The sequence below is a fragment of the Ascaphus truei genome, chromosome 16 (genome assembly GCF_040206685.1).
Source record: "Ascaphus truei isolate aAscTru1 chromosome 16, aAscTru1.hap1, whole genome shotgun sequence".
Lineage (NCBI taxonomy): Eukaryota > Metazoa > Chordata > Amphibia > Anura > Ascaphidae > Ascaphus > Ascaphus truei.
This window is the reverse complement of record NC_134498.1, coordinates 32,966,350-32,979,921: the sequence shown is the minus strand read 5'-3', so window position 1 is coordinate 32,979,921 and position 13,572 is coordinate 32,966,350. Positions and strand designations below refer to the sequence as shown.

At 53.5% G+C, this 13,572-nt stretch overlaps 1 protein-coding gene across 3 annotated transcripts in view; it reads right to left on the bottom strand.

Annotated features, from left to right (window-relative positions):
• Window positions 1-464: 464 nt before the first annotated feature.
• The window catches only part of FRMPD3 (FERM and PDZ domain containing 3), a 33,091-nt gene continuing 19,983 nt past the window's right edge, over window positions 465-13,572 (bottom strand). The window contains exons 9-17 of one of the 3 annotated variants that reach the window (XM_075573042.1): window positions 11,431-11,562; window positions 9,055-9,174; window positions 8,755-8,891; window positions 8,009-8,132; window positions 7,400-7,489; window positions 6,998-7,177; window positions 6,645-6,789; window positions 4,545-5,420; window positions 465-4,289 (exon numbers count right to left, since the gene is read on the bottom strand). In XM_075573042.1, coding sequence (XP_075429157.1) covers window positions 1,750-4,289; window positions 4,545-5,420; window positions 6,645-6,789; window positions 6,998-7,177; window positions 7,400-7,489; window positions 8,009-8,132; window positions 8,755-8,891; window positions 9,055-9,174; window positions 11,431-11,562 — 4,344 coding nt within the window. In that variant the 3' untranslated portion in view covers window positions 465-1,749. Of the gene's footprint in view, window positions 4,305-4,544; window positions 5,421-6,644; window positions 6,790-6,997; window positions 7,178-7,399; window positions 7,490-8,008; window positions 8,133-8,754; window positions 8,892-9,054; window positions 9,194-11,430; window positions 11,563-13,572 lie in introns of those variants that run through there. The other 2 variants (XM_075573039.1, XM_075573041.1) reach the window with 2 other exon arrangements.

Genomic DNA, 13,572 nt, shown 5'->3' with positions numbered 1-13,572 from the left:
CCCCGCATTAACGTACGCAATGGGACCGGAGCATATATGTAAAGTGAAAATGTACTTAAAGTGAAGCACTACCTTTTTTCCACTTATCGATGCATGTACTGTACTGCAATCGTCATATACGTGCATAACTAATGTAAATAACACAATTGTAACAGGCTCTACAGTCTCCCCGCTTGCGCACAGCTTCGGTACAGGTAGGGAGCCGGTATTGCTGTGCAGGACGTGCTGACAGGCGCATGCGCGAGCTGCCATTTGCCTATTGGGCGATATGTCCTTACTCGCGAGTGTACTTAAAGTGACTGTCCTTAAACTGGGGTATGCCTGTACTGTAAGAGAGCTGTGATGCTAGATAGTGGAAGGTTACAGACATCCAGGCGGGAAAGGAAAAGGGCATATCTCAGATAGGAAAGTACTTAGCACTCTGTAGTAATTAAGTATTCACAATAACCAGCAGACAGGGCAGATTTTGGATAACAACAGATTGACACCTTTTAATCTTTTTCCAGTCAGTGGAACAAGAAATAAAGTCTCTATATAACTGAAATATATATCTATATATATGTATATTTATATATATATCTTGGTATTTATACTTTGTGTTTCTATACATACAATTTACACAGGATGCCCCAAATATTCAGGTGGGGGGGCACGGTTTTCTGTAGCAGGATCACAGAGCTCGTGTCTATAGGGGAATTAGTTTTTTGGGGAAGATTTAACCTTATCCATGCCAGAGGGGCCAGCGACCCATTGGTTAATGCAGCAGTTGTCCCTACTCCCTATAACATAATTCTAAAGCCTTTATGATACCCCATATAACCTCTCCCTATAACTCTCCCTATTGCCCAATATAACCTGTCCCTATAACATCTCCATTGCCCCATATAACTCCTCCAATTGCCCATATAACCGCTTGTTATAGCTCCTCCCATTGCACCATATAAACGCCCCCTATTGCCCCATATACCTGCTCTCTATAACTCCTATTATTACCCCATATAACCATTCCCTACAGCTCCGTCCTAAATATCTGGCTGACTCCCTTTAATCTATAGCAGAACACATAACCTTATAAATGTATACATGCCTTCAATGACCCTATTAAAATCATATTAACTTCATAACTAAAAAGATAACACTATAATGTAATGACACCTCGGGGGCGCCTCTGCTGCATTAACACCTTTTTTCCTGCCACGTATCGCTACGCACATCACAGATACGAAGCGCTCATCAAGACCCTCTTCCACCTAAGGAGAGTTTACTGGGCTCACTGGCACTCTCTCTTCTCTCTTTTGAGGGGGATTATCCTGCGGGTTGGTGGAAGGGTACGGGAACCCCCCTACCCCCAATTTTTGGGGCACCTCAAACCCTTGGCTGCTAGAAGGGGTTAGGTAAGGAGCACAGCGTGTCACAGTGGGACTGGTAGCAGAATAGTTTTATACAGTAGGTAACCCTACTCCTGCAGCTCATTAAGGACCTGTCTTTCAGCTGATGCCTCTCACATGAAAGAGTGTCTTTGTATGGTGTCCCATTCACCAGGCAGCATCAACTGCATTCAGGTATACAAGTGTGCAGGTCGTAGTATTTATTGTATTGTCCCTTTTTACCCCCTGGAGGTTTCTGTCCAGAGCAAAGGCCAGAAATGTGCAGCTTCCATCCCAGAGGCAGCAGTACTAATGTCCAGATCTCTTCCTCCAGCTGTATACCGGGTGTGAGATTTAATCTCCCTGGGCTCTCCCGGCACTTCTACTTGCTCATTAGGGTCTTCATTGAGCGGGAGAAGGTGCTGACTGCTGTGGCTACTGTAGCCGACTGCTTGGCCAGATGCCCCACCACTGTCCGGCTCTGTCCCAGTGTCCGGGCGCTGGATTCCTCGGCTGCCCTCAGCAGGAAGGTGTAATTCCTGACCACCTCCTCCACCTTCCCCAGAAGTTCCTGCCGCTGAGCGTCTGACCGCACTACAAACACCAGTCCCACAAAGGTCTCAATCAGGCCGCACAGCACCTGAAAGCTGCAGGTTACTGCAGTCAGCATGTGGTCTGGGCTCTTGTCCACCCCAGCCACCCTCCTGCAGGATGCCCGGAACTCCTTGAAGCGCAGTGTCAGCTCCTGCTTGCGCTGGGCCAGCTGTGCAGTGCCTGGTTTTGGTTCCCCGATCTCAGGGCTGACCAGGCACTGGCGCAGGACGGTCAGCAGCTCACTGGTGTCCAGCTGCACAGACAGGAAGCCATCAGGCAGGGAGTAGGAACGGCCACGAAGTGCGTTGACCTTAGCCAGGCTGCCTTCATAGGAGGAGATGCGCAGGTCAATCTCCTGCGTTTGACTATCATCCGGGCCACTGCTCACGGTAGCGTCCAGCACCTGCAGGGTCCGGCTCACCACAGGGGTTGCCTCCACGTCCAACCTCATGCCAGGCAGGATCTGCATGGGGATGGAGTAGGACAACTCGTCCCTCTCACTCCCGTCATCTTCAGATGTGCACCTCCGGCAGTTGAAGCAGTGACGAAGGGGGCAGCACCTCTCCCCCGATGCTGCCCCCTCCTCCTCTGGGGGCTTTGCCTGGGACAAAAACCTCTCCTCTGGCCGTGGGAGGACCACCGGAGCCTTCCGGTCTTCCCTGGTGCCCAGAGCCTCGGGTGTTCTGTTCTTCAGTGCTGTCTGGTCACCATCTTTCTTCTGGGCCCTAACGGGTGGGAGTATGGTGGGCGGGTCTTTTGCAGGGGGCACCTCGGTTTTCTCCCCATCTCCGATGCTGTATCTCCGTGCCAATTTGGTGCACTGGGCGGTGCCCTCTAACCGCATGGTGCAGGTTGCTAGGCACGAAGTCACTTTGTCGGGGCCCCGGGACTCCAAGCTCGATGAGCGCACAAGCCTATGGCCTGGGTGGCCTATATTCCCCACCTGCAGCCTGGCCCTGGGTTCTGGCTCCAGGGGAGGGTTGGGGGGAATCCGGATGCCACGTATAATGCGTTTGCAGTCGCAGCTACGTCGTTGCTCGCGGGACATGCCAGGTACCTTCTGCAGGGGACTACTGCGCACCTTGCAGGAGCAACGGTTGGGCACCAGAGGACAGGGCATCTCCTTGTTCTGGCTGCCCGTCTTGCTCCGTGGCTTCAGCAGCTCCTCCAGGAACTCCATCTCATACTGCTTCACCTTGCGCAACTGAGCCTGCCTTTCATCAGTCTCCCGCCTCATGCGGGTTGGGAAGGTGGCAGAGAAGAGGCTTCGCAGCCTGAAGGGGGCACGGGCCCTGGGCTTGGCTGGGACATCGTTCTCCTGTGGCTGAATCGGAGCAAGCATCTTCTCTGGGTCCCTTGTGGTTGCGACCGGAGTGGTATCTGGTTTGACTTTGGTGCTCTCTACGTTGAGCATTATGCTGCTGAGCACCATGGGTATCTCTTCTGCCTTGGTGCTCTTGCCAGGTGCCTCCTGTCCTGTGCTAAGCTTGGGAGAGGCAGGAGAGTCCACGTGAGGTTTGGGCATCTCCTGATTCTCTGGGCGCTCCCGACTCAGATGCTGCTCTTCCAGGCTTCGGGCCGAGCAGGCCTTGGCATGGAGCCTCTCGTCATCTGTCGGGGACAGGTGAAAGACATAATTTCCACGGCTGTGAGCCTCCTCCTGCCGATTAAGAGGTGGTTCACCCTGTGTGAGCCGGCAGCCACATGGAGATGAGCTGACCGGGGACTCTGTGGCTTCTCCAACCTCTTTGTCCTTCTGGGGTGGAGCACAGGTGCTGGGCATTTTGAGGGCAGAAGCAGATGAGACTGGCATGGGAGACCCCTCACTAAAGCTCATGGTGGGTCTGTGGATCATCTTTGTTGGGTTGGGTGACTGCTTCGGGGTTACTGGGATGGGTGCACCAGTTGGGATATCTATGGGATTTGCAGGAGATGCCATGGGCTTGGCAGGAGATGCTAGTCTGGAGATGCCATTGTTCAGCAGCGAGCCCATGTTGGGGAGGGCTGCAGGCAACTCCTGCTTGGGCCCGCCACCCTCGGGGCTTTGCCTCAGGAGGTCAGGTTTGAGGAGGGGGCTGGTCTCCCGACACCCCAAGGCATAAGGGGAGGTTAATACAGTCTGGGCGGCACAGGTCTGGATGCGAAATGGAAGGTCCTTGCGTGAGAGAAGGGTCTCCTTGTTGAGGTGGTGGGCCAGGAAATAGGCGGCATTGTGATGCTGCTTCATGGCCATCACCATCTCTGACACATCTGTCAGCTCTGAGGAGTTGGTCTCGTGGCCGGAGTCCAGGGAGGAGTCGGGGGTGATAGCTGCGAGGACGATGAGGCCTGTAAGAGAAAAGACTGCAGGGTGACACAGACAAAGGGAAGTTAATGGACATGGTGTCTGTCCCTCCCCTCTCATGGTGCCACAGACAGATGGGAGTTAATGGACATGGGGTCTGTACCTCCTCTCGCAGGGTGACATTGATGCAGACAGATGGGACCTATGGGACTTGGAGTATGTACCACAGGGTGACACCATGACACAGATGGGGAGGAGCTGTAAGACATGGAGTGATATTTTGGGTGTGCCATGGTTACCTGTTGTAGGTTGTGGCGCTGGGTTGGGAAAGTCCTCAGATGCTGCTAGAGCCTCCAGGGCCTGCAGAGTGGACACCAGAGCATCATCCAGCTCCCGTGCGTGGTCCCTAACCGTCCGAGTCTGCACGTTGTCTATCAGGGTGACAGGCAGCTCCTCGTACACGCGTCCCGGCACCACAATGCCCTTATCCTGCACCCTGACCTTCTCCTGCTGCCTCCTCTTGGGCTCCTCCTCATCCGAGCTGTTGTCCCCAAATCCTGGGGGAGGGGGGGCTGTGGCAGGCTGAAGGGTCGCCCTGTCCCCTACCTCCTTTTCCCCTTCCCTCACCACAACCTCCTCCTCCCTTTCTTCCTCCTCCTCCTCCTCCTCCTCCCCCTTCGTGTTCTCAGGAGGCGGCAGGGACATGAGGTCCACTGCATTGTCCTTGCAGGTGGAAGATACGCATGGGTTCCTGCACCTTCCCCCCCCGTAACCCCCCAGCCGGCTCTTTATCTTGGCCTTGCAGGAGTCGCAGTAAAACTGGGTGCTCTCCAGCTTCACCTGTGCGTCCATTGTGAAGGAGCGGGACCTGCTGACCTCGGGCGGACCCCCATGCCCGGCCGGGCTAGGCTGACTGGAAGACCCCTTGGGTGTGGGGTCAGACTTTGTCCTGGGTCGGGCCTCCTCCACGATGAGATTCTGGTTGATATCTCGCCCCTCCTTGCCCCGAAGGTGGAGGTAGCACAGGCCGACAGGCTCCGAATCCTTGGCGGGGGCAGAGGGAGTGGGGGCCAGGCCCCTCGAAAGGGCGGAGTCTGAGGCAAGGCTGGGCGGGGTTGCCGCCTTGGTGCTGGTGGGTCCGGGTGTGCGTGGCACTGTGGGCACACTGATGTAATCTATGGGAGGGACAGAGAAGGCACCCAGTGAATAAATGATTGCTTGTTAAAACCCCCATCACATGCTCTTGAAACATTCACAATGGTGCCCATATTTTAAGATGCCACAGAGACAAATTAATTTGCGGTGGTATTTCTCTGGGGCTTGAAACCCTAATCTAATCTAATTTAGTGAAGGGCAGGCTCAGTCATTGGGAGGGCAGGCTCAGATATTGGGAGGGCAGGCTCACTCATTGGGAGGGCAGACGCACTCATTGTGAGGGCAGACTCACTCATTGGGAGGGCAGGCTCACTCATTGGGAGGGCAGGCTCACTCATTGTGAGGGCAGACTCACTCATTGGGAGGGCAGGCTCACTCATTGGGAGGGAAGACTCACTCATTGTGAGGACAGACTCACTCATTGGGAGGGCAGCCTCACTCATTGGGAGGGCAGCCTCACTCATTGGGAGGGCAGACTTACTCATTGGGAGGGCAGACGCACTCATTGGGAGGGCAGACACACTCATTGTGAGGGCAGACTCACTCATTGGGAGGGCAGGCTCACTCATTGGGAGGGCAGGCTCACTCATTGTGAGGGCAGACTCACTCATTGGGAGGGCAGGCTCACTCATTGGGAGGGAAGACTCACTCATTGTGAGGACAGACTCACTCATTGTGAGGGCAGACTCACTCATTGGGAGGGCAGACTCACTCATTGGGAGGGCAGACTCACTCATTGGGAGGGCAGACTCACTCATTGGGAGGGCAGACTCACTCATTGGGAGGGCAGACTCACTCATTGTGAGGAGAGACTCACTCATTGGGAGGGCAGGCTCACTCATTGTGAAGACAGACTTACTCATTGTGAAGACAGACTCACTCATTGTGAGGACAGACTCACTCATTGGGAGGACAGGCTCACTAGCATGACTGGCCCAATCTACTTCCAGGGAGTATCACCGCTAGGGGCAAAATTATTGGGGTCTGTCTGAGGGGTGGGGAGGACATGGGGGGTTTCAAATGTACAGGGGTCCTGTCTGCCTGAGGGGGGAACATAGGGACTCTTGACTGAGGGGGGGCATGGGGGGTTCCTCTGGAGAGGGGGGGATACAAGACGGGATCTGTTTGATGAGGGTGGACATGAATGGATCTGTCTGACTTGGAAAGCGGTGCACGGGTCTGTCTGTCTGAGGGGGGATAAGCGGGGTCCGTCTGTCTGAGGAAGGGGGAGATGGGAACCATACCTGCCTTGATAATCTGAGGGGGGGGCAGTTGGCCTGCGGCTCGGTAGAAGATTGCTTTCTTGGGGTCCACCAGGAGCCTGTAATATCCGGCAACAAGACAGGCGAAGCTGGTAGCCTCAGGCCACTCCATGAGCAGGACCAGAGGCTGGGGAGAGAGAGGACAGGGTTAAATGGAATATATAACCCCATAACTGTCTTTAGGTCACTTTGCTGCTATGTGGGACCAACCCGTTAACCCATTAAAACACATCACTGTCATTAGGTCACTTTGCTCCTACGTGGGACTGACCCTATATCCCAAAACACACATCCCTGCCATTAGGTCACTTTGTAGCTCCGATGTTTCCCTTCACCTTGCTGTCGGTGACACCGGTCTCCACTCGTGCCACTCCCAGGGACTCCCGGAACAGCTGGACCTTTGTCACCTGGCTGAATTCGAACAGGACCGTGGTCAGGTTAGTTTTCAGGTCGATGACGTGGCTGATGCCGTGGCGGGGACCCACCAGAAGTGTGGTAGCTGGAGTCTTCTCATCCTGAGAGAGGGTGGCACAGTGACACAGATAGGGGACCTACAGGAATTGGAGGATGTCCCTCCCACCTCAGGGTGACATTGACACAGACAGAGGGGAGCTATGGGACATGGAGTGTGTCCCTCCCCCTGCAGGGTGACACAGACAGAAGGGAACTATGTGACATGGAGTCTGTCCCTGCCCCCGCAGGGTGACACAGAGGGGGACACTGAGAGGTGACATTACCATGGCCACAGTATTGAACAGGATGCCTGCGAAGGTTGGCAGCTCGTTAAGAATGCGCAGGTAACGAAGTTTGGCCTGAATCACCGACACCTGCAGGGACAGCAAGGGACATTTCAGCGAGGTGAGGAATCTGTGCACAGAACAGCCGCGCAGACACCGGGCGCAGCCGCGCAGACACCGGGCGCAGCCGCGCTGACACCGGGCGCAGACGCAGGGCGCAGCCGCGCTGACACCGGGCGCAGCCGCGCAGACACCGGGCGCAGCCGCGCTGACACCGGGCGCAGACGCGCAGACACCGGGCGCAGACGCAGGGCGCAGCCGCGCTGACACCGGGCGCAGACGCGCAGACACCGGGCGCAGACGCGCAGACACCGGGCGCAGCCGCGCTGACACCGGGCGCAGACGCGCAGACACCGGGCGCAGACGCAGGGCGCAGCCGCGCTGACACCGGGCGCAGACGCGCAGACGCGCAGACACCGGGCGCAGACGCGCAGACACCGGGCGCAGACGCAGGGCGCAGCCGCGCTGACACCGGGCGCAGCCGCGCAGACACCGGGCGCAGCCGCGCTGACCCCGGGCGCAGACGCGCAGACACCGGGCTCATCTCACCTTGTTCCCAGACACCTGGTTCTGGTGAGCTTTGAGGTGTTGGGCCAGGGCCTTCCGCAGAGACTTCTCCTTATAACCCTGCAGGAGGGAGGGAGGGAGGAACGGGTCCAGACCCCATTCCTTCCTACAGAGAGAGGAGGGGGTACGTGGGAGGGCGTCTGGGGTACGTGGGAGAGCATCTGGGGTACGTGGCAGGATGTCTGGGGTGCGTGGCAGGATGTCTGTGGTACGTGGGAGGACGTCTGGGGTACGTGGGAGGACGTCTGGGTTACGTGGGAGGACGTCTGGGGTACGTGGGAGGGTGTCTGGAGTACGTGGGAGGACGTCTGGGGTACGTAGGAGGGTGTCTGGGGTACGTGGGAGGACGTCTGGGGTACGTGGGAGGGCGTCTGGGGTACGTGGGAGGGCGTCTGGGGTACGTGGGAGGGCGTCTGGGGTACGTGGGAGGACGTCTGGGGTACGTGGGAGGACGTCTGGGGTACGTGGGAGGACGTCTGGGGTACGTGGGAGGACGTCTGGGGTACGTGGGAGGACGTCTGGGGTACGTGGGAGGACGTCTGGGGTACGTGGGAGGACGTCTGGGTTACGTGGGAGGACGTCTGGGGTACGTGTCAGGACATCTGGGGTACGTGGCAGGACGTCTGGGGTACGTGGGAGGACGTCTGGCGTACGTGGGAGGATGTTGGGGGGGGGGGCGTACGTGGATAGATGTCGGGGATACGTGGGTGAATGCAGGTTGCCCTTACTCCACTCCCCGCAGTGAGATCTTCTGCCCGGGGCGGGCGGCGCTGACGCTGATGAAGATGTGCAGGGCGCTGAGACCCAGGAGCAGCTCCGGCTTCAGATCCACCCCCAGTCGCTCCCTGATTACATCATTGCGGCTCTGACGCGGGAGAGAGGCGGAGTCAGGCCAAGCCCCTCCCACCATGGGGTGACAAAGGTGACCTGTGACTCACCCGGTCTTTCCCACTCCTGCTCTCCACAGTACCCGTATATAGGGACATTACCTTTATATAGACACATCACCTGTACACAGAGAACATTACCTGTATATAAAGGTACTCGAAGGCCGCTGGGTCCGAACGCAGTACTTCCGCTGGATCTTTGGGGAAGTAACAGACTCGGAAGAGACATTTCATCCCCTGATAGTGAGTCCTGTGTACGACCTGCAGTTAGAGACATTACCTGGATATAACGATATTACCTGTATATAGAGACATTACTTGTATATAGTGACATTACCTGTATATAGAGACAACACGTTAGGTTATAAATTCTCTGGGGGCAGGGATTTCCTTTCCTATTTTAGCAATATATTAGAAATCCCTGAAATCTATTGTCTCTTCTTTACTGTATATAGTGGTGACCCTATATATACTGTATATTTAAAAAAAAAGAAACAAAAGTGTGACATCATAACAAAGGTGAAGAAACTAAAATGGCGGTGGGCCGGACATGTCGCAAGAAGAAGAGATTAAAAGACAAAGACGACGACCAAAACTAAGATGGGAGGATGAAATCATTACATTTGTTGGAGCAACCAGGAGAAGAGAAGCTTGCACCGGGAGGACCTGGGAGATTAATGGGGGGGCCTTCATCCATGAATGGGTCGACAAAGGGCTGAGTATGTAACTCACACAGCTCGGCCAGCACACAATGAGGACTTGGGCTGGAATCTAATTTGGGTTAGGTGAAATGCTGGGGAGCACTGGGGAAGTGGGGAAGAGCGAGGGCTCAGGTCGGGGTAACATGTACTCCAAAAGTGGAGCCATTGTTCATCTCCGACACAGAGGCGCCCATCTCTGAGGTAGATATCAGGCTGAAACTGGGAACCGAGGCCTGGGTCCTATCCCCACCAGTTCAAGTCCCATTTGGGCAGTTTGAATTTCCCTCTCTCTTCTTAAGCCCACCCCTCTGGGCTGTCCTAAAGTGCTGTCACCTCCCATGGCCCTGGTCTGTCTCAAGTGAGACCTCCCACTCTGATTGGCCAGAGAAGACAATCTCTTTGCTGATTGGTCGGCACCTGGTCTTCCATGGTTTCAGATGGAGACTGGGAAAGTATGTAAATCAATCAGAGCTCCACAGTTATTCCGCGGTTCGTAGCTTGGTGTCGGAGACTAGAGGGAAATTGAAACCTGCAAGCGAGTGGCTATAACCCCAAGGTACTGAGAAGCTCTGAGGCGGACGGATCGTTGAAGATATCATTGTGTTGATTCTATTGGTTCCGGCCTACATAAACACTGTTTATTTAACTCCTTCGTTCTGTCTGATGCTTGCGATCTCGGTGTAATCGCCTGGTCTTCCGTTACAGATTTTCTTTGGTGTCAGCGGTGGGATCACTTGGCTCAACACTGAATTTTTTGCCGGCATTTCAGGACTGAGTTGATCTCAAGTTAGAGATTGCAGAACAAGATGTTTCAAGGGCACTGTACTAAGTAACGCCGCGGAGGAGCCGCGTTGGTGCCACAGGGGGGGAGGGGGGAGAGATCTGGGCGTCTGTACTGCAGACCCCGAGCGCAAATGCTTTTTTCTACGCGCTGTTTTTGAGTGTATCGGTTTTATTTTATACTATAAAGAACCTTACAGAATGATGCTATGTTCTTGTTCCATTTCCTCTGTTCCAGAACCATGTGAAGATCACCACTATTTTAAAAGAGCCGGAAAATGCCCTTCTTCCTGTGAGTGCATACTGTGTTTCACCAGATCACTGGGATAGTTTTACAGTAGGGCCCCGCTCATACGGCGGGTTCCGTTCCAGGGCGCCGCAAAGCGGAACCGGCGATTTTTGGTGTTACCTACCCTGCGCATGAGCAGATTCAGCAGTCCCCCTTCTGCGCATGCGCGAACTCGACAGCTCCCCCTTCTGCGCATGTGCGAACTCGACAGTTCCCCCTTCTGCGCATGCACGAACTCTGCCATCTCACTTCTGCACATGCGCGAACATGGCGGCCCCCTTCTAGGTACCGCTTAGTACCGCCGTATTGGCTGATCGCCGAGAAGCGAAACGCCAAGAAGCGGGGCCCTCCGGTATTGTGTTCCAAACGTGTTGCACTGTTTTCTGTTTTTAATTTGGGGGTTGTGCTCCAACTTGGCTCAAGATATATATTTATATATATATCAGCGCAAGAAATAGGAAAGTGTGTGCTCTCCCTCCCTCTCTCTTATGTTCCCCCTCCCACACTATCCTTCTCTCTGTCTCTAACTCTCTCACCCCCACTCCCTGTCTCCCCTCTCTTCTGTTCTCCCCTCCCTCTCTTTCCCTGCTCTATCATCCTCCCCTTCTCTCCTCGCTCTCTCATCTTGTCCTCCTCATCTCCCCCTCCACCACCTATCTTCCTCTACTCCCTCTCCCTCATCTTTCTCCCCCCTCCCTCCAACCACCACACCCTATCTCCCTTTACCTCCCCCCCCCCCCTTCTCACATGTGCCAGCGGTTGCTTATCCTGAAGCAGTAGAAGTTTCTGGGTCTGATCCGACGCAGAATATTCCAGGACCAGAGCAAAGTGTTCCCGGTGCCTCAGGGAGAGGCGGTCCTGCAGGGTTACCATCACATCCTGTATACAGAGAGATAGGTATATATATATATATATAATCAAAAAATAAATAGATGATACCGTTCTGTGGCTAACGAAATGCTTTTATTTGTGCGAGCTTTCGAGATACACTGATCTCTTCTTCCGGCGATGTTACAATGAATGAAGCAAGCAAAAGCTATACTATAAACAGTGTCTATTGGAATGTTATCTGTGCTGGTCCTTCCCCCGGTGTGGATGTGTTATATGGCTGGAGGTGTCAAAAGGTTCCTGAAAGCAAGTGATGAAAGAGTGTGTATGTGTATCAGTGTGAATTAACATGAATGGAGAGCCCACAGTATATACAGTGCTTTACAAAAGGTGTGTGTGGAGTGGGAGCGGATATAAATGGTGTGGGTGGGTTTGGAAATGTGAGAGTTAGTAGCATAACTAAAAGTGTGTGTGGATACTATGTGGTCCCTATTGGTGTATAGGGATGGAAAAACAAGGAGTATAAGTATGTGTGAGAGACAGCTGTGTGTGCATACATGTAGCACAGTATGTACAGACATGGCCTATAGCGCTCATGGGAAGAGAGTTCACTTGTGTCAGTAATGACTCATAAAATGTCGATCTCTGTTTAGGCCACTGCTAAGTGTCCTGAACAGTTGCATAAATTTGTATTCATGCAACCGTCTCTCTTTCGGTGTTTTAACATTACCTTTGAGTATGGCAACCCTCAGATCGTTCATCTTATGGCCAGAGTCAGAGAAATGTTCGCCAACAGGACTGTCCTTGTTCCGCGTGTGATGCTGTGGTAGCAGCCCTACATAGGTGAGACAGGGCAGGGGCTAAACAAGAGAATGAACCTGCACCGCCACAGCATCACACGCGGAACAAGAGACAGTCCTGTTGGCGAACATTTCTCTGACTCTGGCCATAAGATGAACGATCTGAGGGTTGCCATACTCAAAGGTAATGTTAAAACACCGAAAGAGAGACGGTTGCATGAATACAAATGTATGCAACTGTTCGGGACACTTAGCTGTGGCCTAAACAGAGATCGAAATTTTATGAGTCATTACTGACACAAGTGAACTCTCTTCCCATGAGCGCTATAGGCCATGTCTGTACATACTGTGCTATATGTATGCACACACAGCTGTCTCTCACACATACTTATACTCCTTGTTTTTCCATCCCTATACACCAATAGGGACCACATAGTATCCACACACACTTTTAGTTATGCTACTAACTCTCACATTTCCACACCCACCCACACCATTTATATCCAGTCCCACTCCACACACACCTTTTGTAAAGCACTGTATATACTGTGGGCTCTCCATTCATGTTAATTCACACTGATACACATACACACTCTTTCATCACTTGCTTTCAGGAACCTTTTGACACCTCCAGCCATAAAACACATCCACACCGGGGGAAGGACCAGCACAGATAACATTCCAATAGACACTGTTTATAGTATAGCTTTTGCTTCATTCATTGTAACATCGCCGGAAGAAGAGATCAGTGTATCTCGAAAGCTCGCACAAATAAAAGCATTTCGTTAGCCACAGAACGGTATCATCTATTTATTTTTTGATTATTGAAGCTCGGCTAACACGGTACTGATACCTCTGTATGTGTGTGTGTGTGTGTGTGTGTGTGTGTGTGTACAGGCAGTCCTCGGTTATCCAACGGAATCCGTTCTGGAAGTAGCGTTGGATAGTGAAACCATTGTAAAGTGAGTTCCATGTTAATTAGGAGCGGTGAGCGTCGGATAACGCATTCCGGCGTCGAAAAACGGCCCATAGGGAGGCATTGTGTCATGGAACAGGAATACCCCTGTCTGCATTTCTGTCTCACCCCCCCTTGTCCTTGCAGCCCTGCTTGTCAGCATGCTTAGTGGCAGCTGTATGTATTTGGTTCTACATGCAACTCCAATGCTTGTGTGATAAGACAGAGCCATTTCCCCCTTCCCAGCAGTTTGCTGCATTAAGATGCTACATTTTGCTACATGTTGCAGCTTCTCCAGGCACTCCT